The sequence below is a fragment of the Argiope bruennichi genome, chromosome X2 (assembly GCF_947563725.1).
Source record: "Argiope bruennichi chromosome X2, qqArgBrue1.1, whole genome shotgun sequence".
NCBI classification, from domain to species: domain Eukaryota; kingdom Metazoa; phylum Arthropoda; class Arachnida; order Araneae; family Araneidae; genus Argiope; species Argiope bruennichi.
The window spans coordinates 108,900,027-108,924,993 of NC_079163.1; the positions used below are offsets into that span (position 1 = coordinate 108,900,027).

Here is a 24,967-nt window from a genome sequence, read left to right on the forward strand (position 1 = left end):
TATGTACCAAAGAAATTACATAAAAGAAAAACTACTCATAATAGAAAACAATATTAATCTGATTTAAAACTCCCGAGTTTTATTTATATCAGTGGATATTAATATAATTCAATTTCAAGCAATAGGTTTTTATTTGAATTTATTTAGAATATTAATGTTAACAATTTGTGAATAATTTGGTTCTATTCGATACTGAAAAACTGATGAACAGCTATATTGCTTTTTTCCCAAGTCGTTTAGATTATCTGGCATTGCTTTTTCAACATTGGTGAATCGGTTTCCATAAGTGAATAGAAATAGATAATTTTATTGTGATTTTTGAAACATTTTTTTATTTCTTAAGATTTAGAAGTCAAAATAAGAAAATAAAAATATCCTCTTTTAGAGGTAATTTTTTTTTTATCTGACGGCAAAGGAAATTATCTCTGTTATTTTCAAATTTCAAAATGCTTCATGACAGGATAATTTTTCTAAACTCTTTCTAAATTATTTTAAAGTACAGAAAGCAATTTCTTCATTTAGGCCATTGAATGATTAACCAAAGGAAAAAAAAGTTTACTTTGAGACAAAAGTTTATTTTGATACATTAATATGATGGAATTAGATAATGACTTCAGGAAAACATTCACCCAGGAATGTTGCATCATATATTATGTCTGCTCAGTTGGCGATAGTATAACAAACAACTGGCCCTCTAGTCATGACAGTTTAGGTGAGTTTGGAATGAATAACAGAGTGAACTCAGATTATGGAAACGGGAAAGAAGAAAGGTTACAACCAAGTCAAAATGACTAAAAAAATCAGCACTGACGGTTTTCTTTTTTAACCTAGATGTGCACATACGGCTGAATCAAGTATAATGTATCACCATCCCATACTTCGAAATTTCCACCTCGTTATTTCGCAAAATTTGTCGAATGTGGAAAAACAGCAATATTTCCGGTTGCATGTTGATATGTAGGTGATTCAGATATAGATATGAAAACAATATTAACGTTATTTTACAATATCGCTGTTTTTAGTTTAAAATCGGCTGGAATAAAAATCTGAATAATTCTTGTAGATATTTATGAAATATAATGAATATATCTACTATTCCAATTCTTTGTTTCTATTTTATTCAGCAAATTTTATACTTTCAGATAATTAGTGATATTTCAATGTTGATAACGAAAACTAAAAATGAAGAATAGGTGAAATACATTTCAACATGTTTGACTGTAAACTGAAACTTTAAATTTTGTGAATTGCATCTTTAGATTGAATACCGAAGCAGTAAAATAAAACGACAGAAAAGGGAAAAAGAATAAAAACCTGAACTGAATCTTTTAATTGTAATTTCGGAAAGCTTTTAATTTTTCTTCTTAAAACAATTTTTATTTAAAGGTGTAACTTCTCATTATTTGAATTTGTTGATTACTAAAGCTATATTGAGAATATGAATTATTTATAAAAAAAGCGGTTGTTAAATAAAAAGAAAATTATTTAAAAGAAAGAGGCAATGGAGTGCATATGAAATTGATTAGAAATAAATTCATAAATTATTGCATATTAGTTTGACTTCTGTATTGCTCTAAGCAATTTTAACCTTCAAATAATAGTTAAACCGCAATAATTCTTTCGATCACTTTTTAATGAGATTCGAAATATTTTTCAAAAATTATAACTAAAGAATTTCGCCTTTCTCAAGCTTTTTCATCTCTCTGGATGTATGGTAATATCTTGAAATAATAATTTTTCACTGTTCATCAAGGAAGCAATTAGTTGAATTTTTCTATAAAATACTTTAAATTATAAAACCGTTGGATCATTCTTTCTTTTTAAACTATATGTTTCAATGTTTAAAGCAAAACTATTCCAAATACTTTTTAATTTTTACTTGCAATATTTTTAATTTAGACATTGAGATTTATTTAATTTTTCGTTACTTTAATCATTATTAATCGCATTTAATGAGTAAGACATTTCTGTCTAATTGGAAACTTTTCAGAAGCATTTCAATTATGAGTAAGTTTTATGAAAAAAAAAGAGAACATAAATTTACTTATTAAAGAACTGAGATATATTCCCAAAGAAAAATGGTTTCGTAAAATTTTAAGAGTTTTAGATAGTTTAAAAATTATATATAGGATTTAATAGATTTTTTCTCTCAACAACAGATCAAAAGATTAGCATGGTAATTAAAATATTTTATAAAAATTATGCAAAGAATTAAAGAAATATTTGGAATTAAAAATATATTTTATGTTATTAACAAAGAAAGAGTAAAATAAACGGTTTATTATGTTATTTCGATATAATATACTGTGTTAAATATTTTAAAAGGTTAAATACTTAAGAAATTTTTATTTTCAATTATATTTATGACTTGACCGATTAATTAGAATCAAAATTATAAAAATAATGAAATTAATGGCATTTCTTTTATGATTTCATTATCCATCTTATTTTTTAAAACATTTGATATGCTATAATTATTTTATCAGGTAGAATTTCAGGTATATTGATCTTATTAGATGTATTGAAAGTATGCTTAGCTGTTTGAATCCTTGCACATCAAAAATTGTATCTACTGCTTGCTTGTTCTCTACTTTTCAATGATTTTGAAAATTATATAAAAGGAATCTATTTACCTAGATTCCTTTTATTCATTTTAAGATTAAATAATGAATGAAAAAGCATAAATAATTTATCCATTTTGAGACCTTATTTCAAACAGACATTGAAACTACAGACGCTGCTTCCAGAAATGTACAGTTTAAAGGTACAATAAGATATGAGATCAGATAAGTAAAAATTGGTTACAAAGCTTCAAGAACACTTGAAATTAAACCTAAAAGTGGCAGACTAGAAGTTGTGTGAATTTAGAGAGTAAAAACACCTCTTGGATAACATAGAGGAAGATCAAACCTCTAGCATCCGAAAATTTGCAGAAATGCTTGCATACTTCAAGAGCATTTAAATGTTAGGCACAGATTACAAGAAACGTACACCAGATATGTACACATGCACAAGAAACGTACAGGGGGTGTGCAGAGATGTTTATCATGAATTGGTTTCCCATCAACTAAATCGTAGGAATACAAAGAGTATCTGTAATAGATAAAATATGAAGAAAAAATAGCAGTAAAAATTAAAATTTATAAATTTGTTCATAAAACACAGTTGCGTATTACGCAATTAATAAGTGATTTTTAGATTTAAAACTCCCAAAATCGGGATTGTTTTCGCTTTATCTGTATAAATCCAAGCTATTTTAGTCATACGCTAAGCTGCAACATTAATCGAAATACTCTAATGTCTAAAGAAATTGCTATAAATATATGCCGCTATACTAGTAAAGTCTGTCATATGAATTAGAGCAATTGAGATGCAATATCGGTTAATTTTATTCGTATCAAAGTAACAGAAGATGTTGTATGTTAATTTTACATCATTTTGACTATATTTAATAACAGTGTAAAAATGTATCGAAGTATCATTCTACTATAAAAAATGTTATAAAATATCTTTTCATCCACAAAAAATGAACTGCAAGCAAAAATAGATAATAAAACCTATTGTTTTCATAGAGAAGCTTATGATCTTATTTTGTTTAACATTTTTTGAGAGAAATATTCTTAATTAATCGGAAAAGTCTTTGTCGAAAGTTGAAAGATTCAATGGAATATAGTTGCACCCACCTCTTTCCAGTTTTCAAAATGCCCCTCTGCCTTACGAATAATTTAATCTGTAATCAGTCTGTTATTTTTACTTTTCAGTACTCTTCTGCTATTCAAGAAGGAAGCGAAGGTCTTGTTCATCACATGGAAGTTTTCCATTGTGAAGTTGAGGCTAACAAGAAATTACCTCCTTGGAATGGACCCTGCTCGAGCCCTGCAAAACCAAAAATTTTGGAAGCCTGTAAAAGAGTACTGGCTGCTTGGGCAATGGGTGCTCTGGTAAGGAAATATTCCGAATTTTCATTATTTTCGAGCTTATTTTAAAGTCAAAATAGTGCTTTCAACAATGCATTGTAGGATATCAAGAGAATCTGCATAATCACGAAATTTCTCTTTTCAATAATCATTGAGCAGTGTAATAAATATAGACAGAACAGTCGAAAATATGCTTGTATTTTTCACTATGTTTAAACAACAATATTTGATACAATATTGCCTATTTCAACAATGATGTGCATTTTTCCAATTTACTAAAAAAAATCCTGAATTTATATTTGCGTGAACTGTTGGGAATTAAAATGTTTTCTTCTAATAGATATTCCATTCTATATATTTGGCTTTATTAGTCAAAATAACCTAAAACTGTTTAATTAAGAATTTATATGTGTTGCTGGGAGTCAATCAGAACTTATTCCATGCTAATAATAAAGGTAAAGAGTATTTATGCTATCCGTAAAGTTTTAAATATATTTATAAATCCCTAAAAAATTATTTTATGTCAAAACTACACAAGAGTCACTAAAAACTACTAGTAATATTAGAATGTATCAACAAAGGAAAATTTTTTTTGATCACTAGAAAAAAAAAGAAACAAATTTAAAATTTTAAAATTAATTTATATTTCTCTTTCTATTTTTCATAATAAGACATGAAGTAAAACAAATGCTAATATTGTAATTTATGTTTTACATCTAATTTTAAATTAAGAAAAAAAATGTCTCCTAGTGTCTTAGAATCCCCTTTCTTGTTAATTTTAGACATTTGATAAAATAAAATTTTTTGGGTTGAAATTATGATAAATTGAAATGTATAGAATACTTAACAAGAAAATGAAATTTCTGAGTCGGTTATTTTCCTCTACTTTTAAAAACATTGAATGAAATATGAAGCTAGAGATTAGAAATTTTGACGCTATTTAACATCCACACAACTTAATAGAAATATGAAATTAGTTGAAATGAATGCAGACCAATAAAATGCTGCAACTTTTTAGCCAAGGAAATTAGAAATATGTGTGATGTTATTTTATTTCAAAAGCTGAATATGACTTGGAAGTGTTAGTGTTGAAGCCAGAAAGGATGCAATGACAGTGAAAGACTGAAAGACAACTAGGAATATTGATAGTCATTTCTTCATTAAAAATAAAATGACCATATTGTCACTAGGACAGAAATGCGCGGTCAGTATTAAATTGAATATTCCCCTGTGTTTATTCTTCCAAACGAAGACTGAAATTAAAATCAGAGGAATATTACAAATTATATGCACATCTGGCAATGAAATGAATGAATGTTTTTTTTCACATTAAATTTTGCATTAAGAGCATAAGTATTCCAATTTAACGATTCAACTCTGAACTTTTCTAAATACTGAGTTTAGTTAAAAATATTTAAGAGATCATAATTTTAATACAAATAAGTCATTGTGGCTATGTACGTATATTTGTATGTACGCTTCAAATCTCCTCAGAAACAACTGGACCGATCCGAACCCATTTTCAGAATTATTATATAAAATATGAGAAATAATTTAGTCAACTTTTCAAATTACATTAATTAAATATTCAAGTAATGAGAAAATAATCAAAATTTAACTTTTTTTACGTTTTAAAAGACTCTACCACTATTTTTTCAATTTCTTTTATTTTTATTGACAAGGATTTTATAATTCTTAAAGTAACAATTTAACCGTGTTTAAAACTAAATTTAAGTTAATAGCTGAAATGAAGAAATCTTATAACACAACATTTGTGAACAAAATTTATTCTACTAAAAAAAGTTAATATAGTGAAAATTAGCCGTAGTTCACCATATTAAGATTTTTAATCGTATGGTTCAAATGATATTTTACTTTTAAATAAGACAATGCTTTAGGCGAGAAAAGGATTTTGTATATTATATTTTATGTAAAAGTGTTTTTTTTCATTGAAAATATTATACATGAAAGGATTTTAATTCAGAGCAACGTCGGATATATCAACTAATAATGAATAAAGTGTGTGTCAGTGCACATCCTCAGAAACATAGTGACACATGAAAATAATTGCAACTAGTGAAAATGAGTATTTTGCTGATAGTAATTCTATAATATCAAATGAAAATTACAATTATTTTTACTAATATCGGTAAGAAAATCTGTCATATGAAAAGTTGGAGTTTATAACATAAAAAAGTTGGAAAAAAGAAAGAAAAGAAATATTTTAAAGCTATTTTTTTTGTGAGTTTTTCTGACACATTTGCAAAACGTAGGTAAGGAGGTTTATTCTTTTTCTGCAATCCGTACTAATCTCCATGCAAGATGTTAAAGGTTATAGCTGTGAAGCAATGTGAAGTATCTGCTTGGGAACAGTAGTTTTTAATTTTGATGATGTTAAATATTTCTTTTTTTAGATTTCTTTTCTTAGCCAAAGAGTTCACACTAACAAGATCTTATTACAAAGAGCTTTTGAAGTTTTCTTTGAAACTGAGAGTTAGGTGGATTTTTTTCTTAAAAAAACTTACTAGAGTTTTAACATTTTTTAAGACGTTAATGTTCAGAATTTTTATGATAGATCAACTGGCGGCCTGCATAATTACCTTTTTTTCTTTTTTTCGTATAACTTTTGAAGACTGAATGCATGGAAAAAAAATCTGCTTTGCTTTTTTATATGAATAAATTGAAGAGCAGTGGTTTACTAACAATATCATTATGAACTAGCTTGTTTTTCTGCCAAGATAAAAAATGTTTTAGTGCATTAAGGTGAAAATTAAAACTACTGATAATTAATGCAACATGTAAACTTTCTCAGTCTAGAATTGGAAAGGGCTACAATTTTAGCCCTTTGCATTCAGAAAAGTAATTCGATGCGTAATTATTCATTTAATAGATGGAATTGTTTATTGCTCTGAGGAATAAATACATACAGTTGTTGTAGGTTGAGTTGCCCTGAAAAATGAATCAACTTCTTTTTACCATTCTGTATGTATTTTTAAAAATTAAAATAAAATAAATAAATAAAATGTCAAAATGATGCATTATCTTGAATGGTGATTGAGAGAAAACATTCGAGTGCAAAGGGTTAAAATCCCAACACTTTTTCATTTGAAACCGATCTTTTATGAAAAAATTATCAGCTTATTTTCCTAGAATATTATTTAACGATTTAAAATTTTTGATCTTTTGGAAATATTTCAGATCTAGTTTCAAAGGCAGATAAAAATATTTTCTTCGTATTTTTATTCAAGTTTTTTATGAAACCTGTTCATATTGAAAAGAAATTCAGCATGGAGTGATTTTTAATATTCGGAAAAAATGCTGATTTCCCGAAAACTTTTGCTACCCAAAAGTATAACATGTCAACGCAGATGTTAGTCGCTGTCCACTGATACTTGCGGGAAAAAAAGGAAATATTAATGCCCGTATTAATCCCTTACTGAACCCACATGCACGCAGCACTTATGCATACACCCACACAATTGTATTCAATCTTGATTCAAATTATAATCGACACAGAACAAAAAATTGCAGTGACATAATATTCTAATTCTGTGCTATTTTTTTTATTGCATTAATAAATGAAAATAACGGCATAACTGTTTTAACTGTAATCAAAGCATATTCAAATATACTTCAAAGTTAGTAAAGATTCCAGGAAAAATAAGTTGTTGATAGAATATTATTATTTATCATATCATTACAATGACATATCTGCAAAATGTATCCACTGTATAAATAGCTTGCAAAAGTGTTAATGAACTTTATTTTGTTACACTATTTATAAATATTCCTAATGGATGCTTACAGATTTTATAACTTTCGGGTGAACTCTTCTGAGACTCAGTTTTAAGCCGAATAAAATCGAAAGTTATTGGAATTTTATTTGAAATTACTTTTGCCCTCTTTTTTTTTTTAACTCGAGAGACTGGAAAAATTTAAGTACTCTTAGCAATTAAACATTCGATAAAGCTGAAGACATTTGATACATAGGAAAGCTAGAAGAATAAAGATTTTTAAAAATAAAAAGAGAGGATTATGCGCCCTGAAAATCTTCATCTAGCTAGAAAACAGAAATATATAATCATTTCGCTCTCATTAAGCTTTTTTGGGGATGGGCAGGGGGATATTTTCTGCTCAGTAATTTTTTTTTAACTATGCCATCTTAATTTTTAAAAATAATCTTAAAAAGAAATCTTAAAGCATTCTCTTTTTTAAAAAGTTAAGATACACTTGTTTAATTAATAATAAGATGAGAATATATTTTTATTATATCATTTTTTATTCAAATTAGATTGTAGTGCATTGAAAAAAGAATTTTAGTTTAGAAAGCAAATTTTTTGATGTTTTGAATCAGAAACTGTTTCAAGCATGTAACGTTTTCCAAAAATACTCTTTAATCATTACTATTATTGTTATCCATGGGATCTGATGTTGATAGTGTGCCTACTAAAAAAATTAATTTATAATTGAAATCTTAGTATCATTTCTGCTTTTTCATATATTTCTTTCAAAAGCTACATAAAAATCCTTTATGAATTAAGGTGTTAAGAAGTGTTCAAAAGTGTTAAAAAATATTTATGACATTTCTGTGATTCAAGTTCAGTTCATTAAACACAGAAACGTGTTGTGAATTAAGATTATAATTTCTCTCTCTTCTACACTCTATCTATAGTTAAGTCTAAATGCTTTTGAAGTTTCCCATATTTCTCATATTAAATTTTGATTTATTATGAATTGAAATCGCAAATGTGCTTTACATGAAAAGGAACGTGGAGAGAGAAATGAGATTTCTTTAATGAAGCTTGTCCTAGGGGGATCTTATTTAGGTATGAACAGGCATCATAATCCTCAGTGTGCTCTGTCCTCTTACCTGGTTTACTCTCCTCTCCATTTTCTCTGCTTTCCTTCTTCCTTCAAAAGACGGTAAGCGAGAAGCATATGCAATTCTGCTTTTTAGCTTATCATTGAGACCAAAATCCCTATTTGTTGCTATGTTTGGTGATACTTCAGAAGGGAGGCATTATGGTTCTTGTTGTATTAGTTCAACTGCTAGCTTGCCACCTGTGTGGTTACTCTGCTAGGAATCAAGCGAAGGAATCAATTTCTTGGGTTTGGTGTTGATGGAACCACAGACTTGGGAAGAGACAGTAATCACCTGGAACTGGAAGAAGACGAAACTATTATCTATTAATAAACTTAAAAAGGATGGAATAGACCCGAAGGCTTATAGCCCCACATACCAGTGATTGCAAAATCTTAGATGAACTCATCATTCAGAGAATAAACCATCACTATACCAAGAGGAGCCTTCTGAACCCACGGCAACACAGGTTCAGGTTGGGGACATCAATGAGACAGTTGGATGTGAATTTTGATGCCAAATAAAACAGGCAATGAGAGGTAGGAATGTAATATTTCCAGGAATATGGCCTGCGGTATTGTTTAGTGGAAAGCCGTATTCTACATTGCAAAAACTCGGTATCAGCATAAAATCTTTAAAATAACAAAATTCTATCTCGGTAGCAAGACAGTAGAGCTCCAATATAAGAACAATAGCTGGAGCTTTAAGGTGACGAGGGAAATTCCACAGAAGTATTGTAGTAGGTATCTATTCTGGAACATTACTGCAGATTCGGCATTGTAATTTAATCTGCCAACATGGTATTTTATGCAGAAATTTGTATATGGCCTTGTCTTGACTATCAGTGGCCAGACCAAAGTGATTGTTAAGAAAAGAAACAACGAGTCTCAGAAGACTGTGCCTTGGAGGGAGTCATAAACTCCAATTTAATGCACCTGAAACGGTGTTGATGCTATTCACCCATGAAGTAAGACATAGCTTACTAGATTTTCAAGTATTCGACTGAAGAAAGTTAGTATCAGAATAGAATGTACGATTTAGTACTTGGTAGTTCTGTGGTGCAGTTCGCTGTCCTTCAAGAAACATTTTATGAATATTAGAAAAAAAGGTAGATAGCATAGCCTACAAGTTATCAAGTGCGATACAGAGATTTTATTGGAGGTGGCAAGACCTTTAAAAAAATGTGTGCAAACCTTATACCTTTCTATGGTTTTGGAGCTTGGGGACACCAATAAAGATTTCAGTAGCTCAAAGTTTTACTAAGCAATGTACAAAGGTTATTAAAATTGAGAATGCTGCTTAGAACAATGGTCATAATTTTAGCAAGAGTAATGCCCTTGAACCTCAAGGCCGTAGAACAAAGCCTGCAAATGTCCTTATTGCCAACATAGGACATGACTTAACTATAGGATATATAGAGTTCAGGGTTGAGAATGCATGAACAAAATAAATCATCTGCAAATTCACTGGAAAGTTCTCTATTGAAGAACTGAAGCTTCAGGATTTAGAGATATACCCAGTAAAATCACGCCTTGACAAAAGAGTGTAGTGTTCTGCACGGACAGAAAGATGATAAACAAGTGAGATTTTAAGACCACAGCATAGAATTTCCAGCGGAAGTAATGGGTCGGAAAATGGCTGTGAAATACTGCAGTGTGTCCACGATTTCTCGGATTCGAGTTCTGCTTTATAATTCTTTGAAGATTAGAGTAACATTTACATATTGCTGAGGAAAATGAAAGATTTATATAAGTCTTAACTGGTTATATTAAAAACATGATTTCACTGGAGTAAGGCCTACGTCACATGTCCCGGAAATCGGAATGTATTTAAACCGCCTTTTTTAAGTGATATTAGAAATTGTATACTGCGATTGTAATAGAAATGTTTTCCTTCTTTCTGTACACATACGCAGGAGCTTTTTAAAAGTATTTTAATGGATACTTCTGTCTTTGAAAAGTTCAAATGAAAGTAGGTCATCCATAATCTCACTGCAAAATGTTACATTTGTTTTTGGCTTATTGGTCTGAAAGCCAGAGGTACATGTATCACACATATGTACTACTTCAATATTTGTTTTCAAATATTCAGTTTATGCAAAGAAGTGGGTAACTCACGACTAAACACAAACTTAAATAAAAAGCACCACTGGAAGACGACAATCAAATGTAAATAATATCGGTTAAAAAGATAAACACCAACAGAAGATAAAAAAAAATCTGTCTATCTCTGAAATGCTTACAACATTATCTATTGTTAAAAACAATTTTAAATAATTTCTGTTATAATCGTCTCAAGCTTGCCTTCATTAATAGATACTCTAAGTTAATTTAATGTAATAGGATGACACATGCGAAATTTAGAGTCAATTTAAATAGATTTTCCTTTTAGTCTTGAAATATCGGTAAAATTACATACTTAATCATCTGTAACTTTGGAGAGCAATACAATTAATTAATGGACAGAGAATTCCGGAATCTTTTAAATACTTTTAAAGTAAAAATATTTTAAAAAATGCCTTTTATTATTAATTATTCTTTAGATTCTTTTCAGCTTTCTTATAGTATCGAATGTTTTGAATTATACAAATAAAGAAGCATGTGTTATAATGATAAAAACACTTTATGAAAAGAAAATAAAAAAGCATATCATTGTTTAATAATTTATTGCATGATAATCATCATCAGGCAGTTATTAACAAGGCAAATTATTTAAAAAGATTAATTTTACGTGGAATAAAGTTTGGTAATTTCTTACGTTGAAAAACTAAGAAATCGACGTCAATTACAACAGTTGCTTTTCAATGGCTTATCTGGATAAAACTTTTTATTATTTAACACTTGATAGCATCAACAGGGGCAAATTAGTAATCTCTCTGGGTTTCCTGTCCCTGTCATATTCTAAAACAAAGTTCAAGTTGTTATCTTTATATTGATATTCTCTGATTTTTTTCTAAATTGTCACCACGAATATTCCTAAAGCAGAAATAAGCCTTTTCGTGGAACTAGAAAACAAAAGCTTTTCGAAGTGGTGTGATAAAAAAAAAATGACATTTTTTTTTACCTCGCATGTGTCAGATGATAATTTATTGAAACAATTTATAATATATTTTAAATTAAAGATTCAAAGTAAAGATAAGTATGAGAATATTGATAAAAAACTCTTAACTGAAAAGTTATTAGAAATTTCTTAACATGACAAAGAAGTCATTTAGGTAATTTTAAGAAATAAGAAGAAATTCCTTTCAAGGCCTTTTTTAAGAACTGATTTTGTATCATAAGAGTTTTATATTGCAATCTTAATCCAAATTCTGACTCGTACTTAATATTTTGGGTTGAGTTTGAATTTTGATCGATTACCTGAATATCTCCACCATGTTTTTCTTTATTGACTATACATGAGTAGGCAAATAAGAAAATATAAAAGTATAAAAATAAAAGAGAAGAAAAGCTTTAAAGTGACAAAGTGATCATCAGCAGGAATTTTTATAGATGAATGTGAACGCATCTAATTTTTTAAACAGTTTCCTTTTATAAAGTCAGAAATGACAAGTTATTCATATTCAAAGATTGATTCGTTTATTTTCTAATCATAATTCCTGATTTCATTAGAACTATTTGTAATAAGGGATATCAGAATTGATACTGCTATGTCAAACTGTATATAATAATAAAAAAACCCCTGAAAGACAAGCATTGATCAGTAAATAATAAACTTTCACAGGCTAAAATATTTGAATAAAAAAAAAAGATGAGATAGCAGCTAAAATTCAGACTATTAAATATGTGTGGACAACCGATTTTCTAAACCAATCCGTGTGTGGTGCAGCCAGTTCCTTACGAAACTTCTGATATTTTTCCATTTCTTTGTTATTGAGATAAATTACTTTAGAAATAGATAATTTCTTAGATAAACAATTAAACATAATATTTTTCGAATTTCTAAGCTCCCAAAGTTAAAACTATTCAAGCTGCTTAACCAATAAAAAAATGAAATTCAAAAACAAAATATTCATGGAGCATTACCGATGCTTTTTTAAAATCTAATTGTTACAAATTACGTACGTTTTAAATGTCATATTTTTATTGGGTTACGTAAGATTTTAGTAAGACATTTTTTCCTTCATGCTTAACGTTATGTAATAATTTTTTTCATTAAAATTACTTTAATTCCATTAGTTGATACTAAGTTTTGGCTTGAGGATTGGATTCTTTAATTAACGTAAGCGGGAACATTTTATTCAATTAGAAGTGTTTAGTAATCAGAAAAAGGAAGGGCAATTAATCAATTAAATAATTTTTTTGAAACGCATAAAAGCGGTTAGTCAGAGAGATACAAAGCAAATGATTCGAATAATAGCGAATCGAATTTAAATACAAGCGAATTATACAAAAGAGTGGGAAAATAAATGATTGACTTTTCAATTAAAGATTAAATTCCAGATACAGAAAGCTTATCATAAATTGAAAAAAATATTTAATTAAGGTACGAAATTGAATGGGTAAAAGAAAACAAGATGAACTGGAATGACAGAAAATAGTTTATTTAAATTAGTAAGCATTATGATATATTTATTTCAGATGGTCACTTGAAATATGAAAAGGGAATCCGTTTTTTGCTTTAACAAAATAACCACTATTATGTTAATTAAATGAATTGTTATTGATGAAAATATTTTTATTAAGATGATTGCATTCAAGTATTTGAAAATGTGGACTACTCATGTAATAAAAGCCAAATGGAATAATAATTTGCAGTCGAGTCTTGCCTTCCAGAATCGAAATTTAACATTTTCTGTAATATTTATAGAAAATAATTTATCTGAATTAATTCACGAATTTTTCCACTATTTTAAAGAATAAATTGTCACAACCAAGTATTGAAATATCTAAAGAAAGATATTTCTCAAGAGTAGAAAAATAATAAGAATTTTATTCCAGCAATAGTTAAGAAATATGTTTCTCTTTAACAAATTTATATTTCGTGCCAAGCGTAAGTTGAAATTATAATGAATAAATTTTTAATATAATTATTTTAATTTAATAGTCAATAATGCTTAACTTATTAAAATGTAATATTATAATAAAAAGTTTCGAATGTTTTAAGCTTTTTCTGACAAATATTTGCAGAATTCATAAGCCCCATTTAACTGATTAGACCTTCGAATTATAATTGTAATTATCAATTATTAAACATATATTTGTATTATACTACAATTGACTATGGATATCTTACTATTTATGTGGTAATTATTAAAATTTAAAATGTTTGATTGAATTTAATTCAAAAAGTACCGAAATATGCTTTCATATGCAAGTTCACTAAGAGTCTGGAGCTTAAAATAATATTACTTATGGTCTGTCACCGCTTTTTCTAAATCTGCTGAATTCCGACCCAGCGGATCCCAGTCAATGATATTCGTACTCATCTGGTAGTTACAGAAGAATACGAATACGAATATGAGTGTTTTACCTTGTGGACAGTGAGCTGCTTGTTTATTAGGGCTGCAGATCCGAAACACCACGTAAAACTATTTTAAATGCTATATTTTTTCTTTCGTTTTTAAACTTGTTTGGATACTTTTGGTAGGAGTTGGGTGAACAATGAAAATAAAATAATAATAATAATAAAAAAAGAGAGCAGAAAATTATGAGACAATAGACAATAAATAGAAGATATGCAAGTTCTGGGGCTAACAGAGAGTAGTCCCGTAAGTCGAAAACGAAAGATTCTTCCCATTGAGTTTAGTGGTGGCGGTTCTCCTTTGAGTTGCTGTCTAGGAATAGTACATGGTATGATCTTCTTTTGTAATTTCTCCCTTTCTCTCTGCCATGCAGAGCTCGCCTTTGGTGTCTTGATTTGTTTCTGCTTGTTTTTCCTCGTTAATTAATAATTGGTTCGAGTTTCGTTTTCTCATTGCTCCGGTGAAAATTCACCTTTTTTTCAATATACATTTCTTTTGCTTTATTAGAAGTGACTTATTGAAAAATGCCATCATAAATTTCTAAAATAAAATGGAAATTGTTTGGGCTATTTAGAAGAATAGCTGCTTTTAGAACTGTATTGCTTGTGTTTTCTCCCGTGAAATATTTTGTTTAGTTCTGCTCGATTCTGAACTGAGAAGTCAACCCTGCAAATGGCATGAATTCGTTTTCTTCTGGTAGCATTCAGTACTTTAAACTGTAGATGAGTTATGTAAAATTAATTATAGTATACAAAAAACAATACATAGAATATTGCATTTTTAGGTTTCTAGCATAAAATCAAAAATTTAAAGTATTAGTATTTTTGTGAAAAATTAATGTACTGAATTACTAAATAAAAATGGACCGGTTTGCGCCATTCAAATGCTGCTTTCAATCCAAAAGTTTTTAGGTGATGCCTATTGTTATATTTAGAGCCTATGTCAGTTCAGAATTATAATTGTTTTCAAAATCTAATATCTAAAATATAATATATTTGTTTATTTAAAATGATGCAATTTAAGCACATAAAAGTAATTAAAAAATGGTCATATGTGTTTTGTTTTTTAATTCAGCCATTTACATATCCTGAAGAAGCAGGGCTTCCAATTGGAGGACCAGAATTTTCGAGATACGTCATGCTGGAAGTGCATTACAACAATCCTGAACTCAAAGAAGGTAAGTCAAAAATATTTTATAATTTGGGAAGGTTGAACTTTGCAAATTATTATCCATTATAACTTTCAAGCTTTTTTAAAACTAAAATTTTCAACAAATCTAAGTCTTTAAAAAATCTTTAAAAATGCTTTGCATAGTCTTGAATGCTTCATATTAATAATATTAGTAAAATATTTTTTTTAAAATTGGAGATTGGTTTCAGAAGTTAAAATTTAAGTACTCTTGGAGTTTATTGAACTGGTTCCAACAGAAAAGGGCCTTTGGGACCCTTTTAGCGAAATGTGCGGTAAAAAAGTTTTAAGTATTAAAATAATAAAGGAACAAAGAAGTGAGCTCTTTAAATTAAAGATGAGATAGCACCCCCTGCCCTTATATGACAGTAATATCCGAAGCGAAGATACGAGGAGGAGAAGCTTCCGGTATGGTGGTTGGTTTTGACTTCCCTGGTGGGTGTAGGAAGTTATGGAGTCGAACTGTTTCCATTTTGACCCAAGAAGCAATTTTGAAATGAGGGTTTATAGTGGGCGGTGATGGTCATTAGATACCACCTTTTGTTATCACCTGAATGCTGTCAAAACGGCTGTCATTCAAATTACTCGGTCTGCCTTCGGGCGTGTCAGGAAAGCTCCTTTAAAATTATGGTTATGTGATAGTAATGATTAAATCATAGCCTGATATGAACTGATTATGCATTTTGTTTTAATGAGTAACGTATAAAACAAAAGCGCACAATCAGTGCATATTAACCCTTTAAAGGGCTATTTTTTTTCTAGTCTATATTAAAATATTTTTAGGATTGTGATTGGCTTAAGAAAAGTGACTCATTTAGCTTATTAGGTAAATTTCTTTTGATTAATTAATTAATTTGATTAATTAATAATTAAGTAACAAATCAAGACATGCCATTTTGTGTGCGATAAGGGAATGAAGCATCTAAGTTTCCGTCTGATTGAATAATTTGTCAGAACTTACACAAAACTACATAATTCCATACAAATATTGACGAATTTGGTGGGAAGCATACTTCCCATGGCCCTAGAAAGGATTAAAGTAAGTCTTAATTTGAAGTTAAAATATAAAAGCAGTTACTGTTTTCACAATTTAAAGATAGTAATGCATTCTGAAATATTTTCATTATAGCCAGATCTATAAATCTTCATAGGGCAAACAATAGCTGTATTAAATTTTCAGTCTTGTCTGTATAATGAGATGAGAATGGTTTATTTATTTAAACTTTGTAATGCGGAAGTTAAGTTCCGAAATATTTATCACAAATTTGAAAAGGAGGTGTGTTATCTAAATTGAAAAACTTCTATATATTCCAAGTGGGACACAAAAATCACTCGTGCATATCTCTGAAACAATCCTTGTAAAAACGCTTACCTTTCTTTACTAAACTTCATATAACACGATTTCATATAAGGATTAGAAATATAATATCCATGCAAAATTATTCTGCAAACGTAGAGTAGAAATTAACTCATTAATATATGACGGAAGAAAGTGGCCGAATTTTCTTGTTTGAAGAATTCGATATTTTAAAACTTTTAAAATTTATTTCTGCATAAATGTTTGAATTAAATGGATCTAAATCACTTAAAAAACCTTAGCACATAAATAAATGCTAAATAGTGAGGTTCTTTTTTTATTTATTAGTGGCTAAAACACTCATCAAAAATTTTGAATGATTAACCTTCATCATATTTTTTACATATTTTCAAATCTAGTGTCAAATAGTATGTATCATATTGCTATTAGTATAATTTTTATTGTATTTTTTTGTATCAACATTTTAATTAAGATAACTTGTTAACAAGCATTAGCGCCTTGTACAAAAACAATGTAATCCTCCATGAAAACCGTATTTAGAAATTCATGTACTTATGATTTACGAAAAATACTCATCTAATAAAATTTCTAGGAAGTAGGAAACGAGTTGAGATACTTTTTTATGCTCCATTACAAATCCAAAGGTGTCTAGTGACAAACCCTATACATATTTTTACTTTTAACATATTTAAGATTATGATTAAATATATTATAGTTAAAAATTAAAGCCAAGTTCAAGTGCTTTTGGGTTATTAGACCATCTATATACTTGTAAAATAAGTAATACAAATCAAGTTAATAGGAAAATCAAATTAAACCAAATAAAAAAAGAATACGGCCTAAAGACTTTTTCAAGGGTCACCCGCAGGCAGCGATTCAAAAAAAGGGATTTTTTTCTGTGAAGGAATGCAGACTAGACAATCTTATAATGATTCCTGGTGACCCAAAAATCCCCTGAAATTAGGCCCAAGAGATATATTATTTTAACAGAAAGGAAAATACAAAACAATAAATTAGAAGAATACATCCCCTAATAAGCAAAAATACAATAACAAAAATACCATATAATAACACTCAAACCAGTAATGAAACAAAAAGGATAGAACATACCAGCATCAGGCAAAGAAATTTTAAGCTATCGATTGTGATTCCCGCTTTATAATATGCAAGGAAGGTTCTATTTTTATTTTAGGTTAGATCACTCAATAGATGGCGCTGGGATCCTACAATTGTTTTTTTTACCTTAAATGTGTCAGCTTGGAGGTGTTAAAAAGCGAGAATCACAATCGATAGCTTAAAATTTCTTTGCCTGATGCTGGTATGTTTTTCCCTTTTTGTTTCATTACTGGTTTGAGTGTTATTATATGGTATTTTTGTTATTGTATTTTTGCTTATTAGGGGATGTATTCTTCTAATTTATAGTTTTGTATTTTCCTTTCTGTTAAAATGGTATATCTCTTGGGCCTAATTTCGGGGAATTTTCGGGTCATGAGGAATCATTATTAGACTGTCTAGTCTGCATTCCTTCACAGAAAAATTACCTTTTTTTGAATCACTGTCTGAGTGTGGCCCTTGAAAAAAATCTTCAGGCCGGATTCTTTTTTTATTTGGTTTAATTTGATTTTCCTATTAGCTTGATTTTTTATTACTTTTGTCCCAATTCATCTGCGGTTTAGAAGTAGCTGTATTTGCGCTCTCTAAATACTATGATGTTTTTCCTGTTCTTTTTTTGGTTTTAGTTTGAATAAGAAATAATTTTTAGTTGCGATTCCGAAACTATTTCGTTTTCGTTTCGTTTTCAAAATATTTCCTACTTTAGATTGGTTACTTGTAAAATAAGTCTTACACTTTAGTCGTTTTTTAAAAATTTATTTTGTGTTTAAAAATGTTGAGCCCCGAATTTATATTTTTATAAGCTTATAAAAATTACTTCAACAATACTACAATCATCAAAATATTTATAGATAGAAAAATTAATTCAAAGAAATGAAAACAAATCAGCTTTATAACTGGAAATCAATGCTTTGCACTTCTATTTGGTTTGTTAAAACTTTTGCTTCATCAGATTTATTGTTCTAGTTAGCATTTTAAATTTACTTATAATTTCTCTTAATTGCTATTTATAGAAAAATGTAAAGTTCTCTCTTTTTTATAAACATTTTATTTTGAAAAAATAGTTGAGACTAAATTTGACCCTAGACCACATCACTTTATTGCATTTCTTCGAATATTGATTTTTGAATTTTAATAGATTGTGTAGAGTTTCTAGATTTAAAATCTAAGTTTTTTTTTATCTCCCTTTTGATAGATGATGCAACTATTTATTTAATTCTAAAACATTAACATTTATTGCTTTTCTTAACCATGAATGTGCTTCGAAATACCGAGCTTTACATTTTTTCAGTTGTTAAAACAAGATATTTCCAAAACATTTTGCTCTATTATGATGAAGTTTTTATTAATAAAAATAAATTGTTAATATTATAGTATTATTGCAATTTTAGAAATTAGGAATATGAAAATATGAAATTGGTTAACATTTCCTGAACACTTTTTAAAATAGATTATGAATTTGCTTAATCATAAATAATTTTAAAAACTACATAACATATTTTGAGAATTGTTAAGATTTTTATGTCGAAATTATATTTGTAAGAATGCCCTTATATAGCTAATGTTTTCTAATTTTTTTTTTATTTCGAGTTATAAGTGAACTAATCATTTTCATCATTTGTTCAAAGTTTTAGCTTTAATAAAGTGAGAAATCTTCCTATTCATAGTTTTAAGCTTTAAGTCATAGTTTGTTGAAATAATAAAACTTTGTAAGCTTTTAAAAAATCACTTTGAGAAGTGTTCTTATTTTTATATTCTAATAATATTGATACATTTTTGAGCAAAGCTGCAAGACCTAGAAAGCGAACTGATATTGCAAAAAATCTTCTCCAATTCTTTGGATATCTATTTCAGCAACATGTTTGATGGATTCAAGTCACATAATTACATTTAAGGTTAGAAAAGGATAAAAGTCATTACAACATTAAGAAAGAAATATTCAGAAATTATTTTTGGTAGTTTATACCTTCTTAAGCAATCAAAGTTCTTTTGCTGTTGTAATTCAAGCTCACATATTGCGAAGGTATATTAGGTTGGCTCAAAAATAATCACGTAAACCCTAAATGAAATAAACCGCGAATTTTGAAGCCGAGAACAAACTTTCTTCAGTGATATACTTTTTATTTTGCTTGATAACATCCTGTTATTCTTTTTACAGTTTCAATAGTCCATACTCATTAAACTTCTGATCCTTATCAACATAAAACTGAATAATAAAGAGCGACCGCATTGTGTTATCATTGTAAATTTTACAATTTAAAGAATTTTGTGAAAGCATAAATAAATGCATAATAGCATAATAAATAATTGGCTTCATGATGGATATAACACTTCTGAAAAATCAATTATATTTTACTAGTTTCTGCAGATGTATATGATCTTCCATTGTCATACAGGAACCCAATTCTAAGATAATATGCTAATTCAGGACTATTTTTTTCGATTACTTTATTCAATTTCAATAGTTTTCAAAAGTACACTCGAGAAGCATTATAAATACAAAATACCTTTGTAATTCCACAAAACTAATGATAAAATATTCCTTTAGAGATAAATTTTTGTCCTTGTATATACTGGTTCATCACGTTTACTCCAGGATCTTTTCAGTAAATTTTAGGGGAGAAAATCCATTTCTTATTCCCATTTGTTATTCGTGTTGAGAATAAATCGTTTTCAATATGTTTAAGGTGTAAATCCCAGATTTGATACACTGTTTGCTCACTGAATTTCTTTTCACTCTTGTTGGAAGTCGGATATCGAGCTTTCCAAAAATCCCAGCTCTTGCCTATTGATGTAAGAAAAATGAACTTGGAGATTTCCTTGGTGTCTCCTGAATGAATGAACAATATATTTCTTAAATGTTTCTATAATATAATAATACTGCTTGTGGGTTTCTGAAGTTTCTATATGTATTCTGTCTGCTTGTATTTCCCCATTTATTACTACTTTAATTAAGTATATATAAAGTATGCAGTAATATTTTTCTCTAGAAGTGTTTTCTTCAACATTCTTTAGTACTTAATTCTTCTAAATCCTTTGGTTTATAATTGCTGCCTAAAATTTCTTTTAAGATGCTAGTTGGTCATGCTTTATAATGAGTCGTAATAATGCGATTAAATAAAGTAATACTTTAATAAAATAAAGGGGAAAAAAGTCCTTTTGAAAAAAGAGAAGATGCACATATCTTTGCAATTATAGATTTGACTAACTATAAAGGTCATATAGAGTATACTGCCCTCAACATAGGAGCTGCTACAGATGCTCTATCCCTAAACAATTAGGATCTTTTTTACCTCATTGAACTTGTCTGTCTGTTCTCAAAATTAGTAGGTCGATAATTTTACCGCTCAGTCGTATTATATCACTCCAAATCCGAGACTGGTTTAACTAAGAATGAAAAAATGTGAAAATAGATAACCTCAGTGTTTGCCAAAACGATAACAAAGTTCTGACTACAATATATTAAAAACGGGGAGGGAAAAATTCCTGTCTGCCATCAGAAACCGAGCTTTAAAGGAAATTTTGAGGTATCACTCACACACATTCTGTAAGTTAACTAATAATGTGAAGTAATCGGGAATTTAACGACAGGCAATTGATATATCATTTAAATGTTTTTAGAAAATATTTCTGCAAAATCTATTTTCAATGTTTTGCTTGTCAATTAATGGATGAAAAGGGCAACAAACTTATCTTTAAATACCAAGAGAATTAAATTGATTTCTAGTTTCCTACCAAAATTCACATTTTAAAAGGATATTTTAATGATATCACCAATCTGTTAGCTAAAACTGAACAAATAATGTAGACTTCTTATCAAGAATGTGGTTAAGCTTAAACAGGCAAATAGGATATTATTTACATGTCCAAATGAAATACTTTTCAAGAGTCTATTTTGAGATTTTTTCATCAAAATTATAGTTTGTTTTTATATACTGCTCATTGTTCTCTTCAATTTGTCCTTGTATTTTGCGCATTTTGAGATTTTTTCATCAAAATTATAGTTTGTTTTTATATACTGCTCATCGTTCTCTTCAATTTTTCCTTGTATTTTGCGCATGCTTGCCAAAAGGATCATAAAATTGCCTGGTGTAATTTTTTTTTAACCACTTAAAAAAATAATCGAAAAACAAAATAAATAAAAATTTATGTTTGGGACATTAAGAAATTGAATACTAGGTACACATTTTTACCATTTTACACTTTTTTTGGAAATTAAGAGACACTTAGAAGCTTTATTAATCAGAGGTGTTTTCTTTTCGTGACAAGAATTTAGCAGTTTTTTGAGTCATAAATTACAAATAGCATCAGTAATTTTTCTTTGTCGAGCTGACAAAAATTTCTGCACATAATTTTCGCATTCTGTGACTAATGATACTTTGCGCGTCAGCTAAAATTCAAAACTAAAGGTTAGACTTAAAAGATAAATACATTTTTATGTTTTTAAGGACATTGCTTTCATTGTTTGAGTTCTTAGCATGTAAAGCATAGCATTAAATAATTTTTTATTTATTTTAAGATTCAATAGTTTTTTAGTTATCACCGATGAACAAAGGGAAGAAATTCTAGAAATATCTGGATACTGATTTATTAAGAATGTTTGTCATCACAAAGATATATTAACAATTTAGTTAATAGGTTATAGTTCACATCAGACATAATTAATATTCGTAAAACTCACTGTAAAAATAACATCAATATGAAACTAAAAAAGCAATGATATTTATCTAAATATTTCTTAACTAATTTACGAAGAAGATAATGTATTGAAAGTTTTTGTTAGCCTCTGCTTTTTGTTTTGATCATTTGCTAGAGATCTAATATGGGTCAAGCAATTTTAAATTCATTTTCTTGCCGTGTTATTCTTTACCAGATGGTAGGATCCCGGTTTCGAGGTTACAGAATCACGAGTTTGATCCACTATGTATGTGGTGATACCACTATTTATGTGATACCACTATGTATGTGGGTGTGATGTAAATTAATTTTCTGAATGTTACTGAATACTTTCATGTTAATATGTCATAGAAATGAGTGGATGCTTGTTCACGTGTATTTACGAAAATAAGCCATGTTATGTAATTGCTCTGTGCCTTTTTTTGTAGCTATAGAACTATGAAGTTTTATTATAACATCTTGAGACCTATTCTGAAGAGAATTTCCGTCTGATAAGATATTATACGACTTTGGTGCGATTGTGTCAGAAAGAAATAATGTTAAAATTACTCAATTTTAAATGCCTTGTAGCTATGTCCGCTCTCCAAATTCGAGAAGTATGTGAAACTACTATTTTAAATTATTTTTTATCCTTACTTTTTAAACAACAAGATAAAAGAGAACACTTGATGTAATGTTTCTCATATTCGCACACAACAAATTCTAATAGAAAATTTTCGTAATCAATTTAAAAATTATTTTGCGTTTAAGACCACTTTACAGATATTTTGAAATGGCAAATTATGGGTACTGTTGAATCATTTAAAAAATATGGTCCTAGCCTATGCCATTGTTTGTGAAAAAAGAGTACTGAAGCTTCTAAAGCTTGTATTTCTTCAATTTTTGTAAATAAATTACCTGAATTATTTATCTCATTTTATATAGGAAAAAAGCAACCCATTAAACTTGGATTGAACTTTTTTATAAACCCTGATTATGTGAACAATTCATTTGTATATCTAAAATCGCCAAAGTAATACTGCTCAGATATTGTTTTTTTATTCTTCGTCGATTTGGCGTACATTTATTATATTTAAGATTAAAATATTTCGTATCATCGCTACTTTTCATGTGCAAAGCTTGATATTGCCCCATTATTATCAACAAACATGTTTCCTAGTGTTTGAGAAAAGAGAGTTGAATTATTTTAAAGTGGAATCAGTTGTTGCTTTTTAGATGCGAGATGCAAGTTTTATTCCAGTATTTTACAGTTTTTTCTCTCCCTTTAAATTAGATGAATATTTAATATGCAATGCGCAAAAAGTTTGAAACTGGACTTCAGTGATCTTTAAAATATATGTTGCATTGAATTGTGTCTGTTATAAAAATGATCATCGTAAAGAGTTGTTTCAAAGTAATATTTTTTCGTAATTTCATAATTTGTTTGAATAAAATTCTTTTCCTTTTAAATATGGCTTTTCTAATTTATCTTTAACTGATTGTAATTCCTTTTTCTTGACAAAAAAATTGTGATTTGAAGGAATCTACAGTTTTTGTGCAAAAGATAACATTATTAGTAACTAGCCGCCTTTGGCGACCAGCCGGTTCGCCAATCTTAATGCTCGTTAAAATTTTAATAATTAAATATTTTATGTAATTCCTACTTTAATATCTTCATCAAATATTTTAAAGCTTCAAATTTTGATAGTCATGTAATTCACTCTAAATAATATAAAGTCCTTCAGCCATAACATAATATGTATCTCTCTAATTTTCTGTTAGTTTCGGTAGAATTTATGCTTAAAATTAAAATGGAAATGACTAAACTGCAATTAATATAATATTTTTTACTGAAACAAAGCATTTTTTTAATAATATGATTACTGATAATAGTCACTGAGCGTTTAAACTTTATGGGCACTAAAGAATATCTTTCTTAAGTTATGTAATATCTCAAGAATTTGTCTACAAAATTTTCTTAGATTCAACATGAACAGATCGATTTTTAATAATCGATTCATTAACAATGTTTCATTTTAAATGCATCAAACTTTAAGAAAATAAAATGAATCGTTTAAAATAATCAGTCGAAAACAGGTTTAAAAAAAACTACTTAAAAAACGATGTACTTAAAACTATAAGCATATACAAAAAAATATATAACTAACATAAATACAATTTAATTAAAAAAGCATGCAACTAACCTAAAAATAATTTAAATCATTGAAAACAGGTTAAAAAAAACTACTTAAAAACGATGTACTTAAAACTATAAGCATATACAAAAAAATATATAACATAAATACAATTTACTTACAAAAGCATGCAACTAACCTAAAAAAAATTTAATTTATCATCCGTTGATAACGGTTGTCATGGCAACAATCAGAACACAGTGCGCATGCGTGAATTTTCTTCGCCAGTTACGTTAACGCAAATGCGTGAATTTT

General features: G+C 28.4%; 1 protein-coding gene across 1 annotated transcript in view; it reads left to right on the forward strand.

Annotated features, from left to right (window-relative positions):
* LOC129960344 (dopamine beta-hydroxylase-like) overlaps nt 1–24,967 on the forward strand; it is a 148,599-nt gene that overhangs the window by 25,186 nt on the left and 98,446 nt on the right. Inside the window, exons 5-6 of the mRNA XM_056073719.1 lie at nt 3,762–3,941; nt 15,317–15,419. Coding sequence (XP_055929694.1) covers nt 3,762–3,941; nt 15,317–15,419 — 283 coding nt within the window. The remainder of the gene's footprint in view (nt 1–3,761; nt 3,942–15,316; nt 15,420–24,967) is intronic.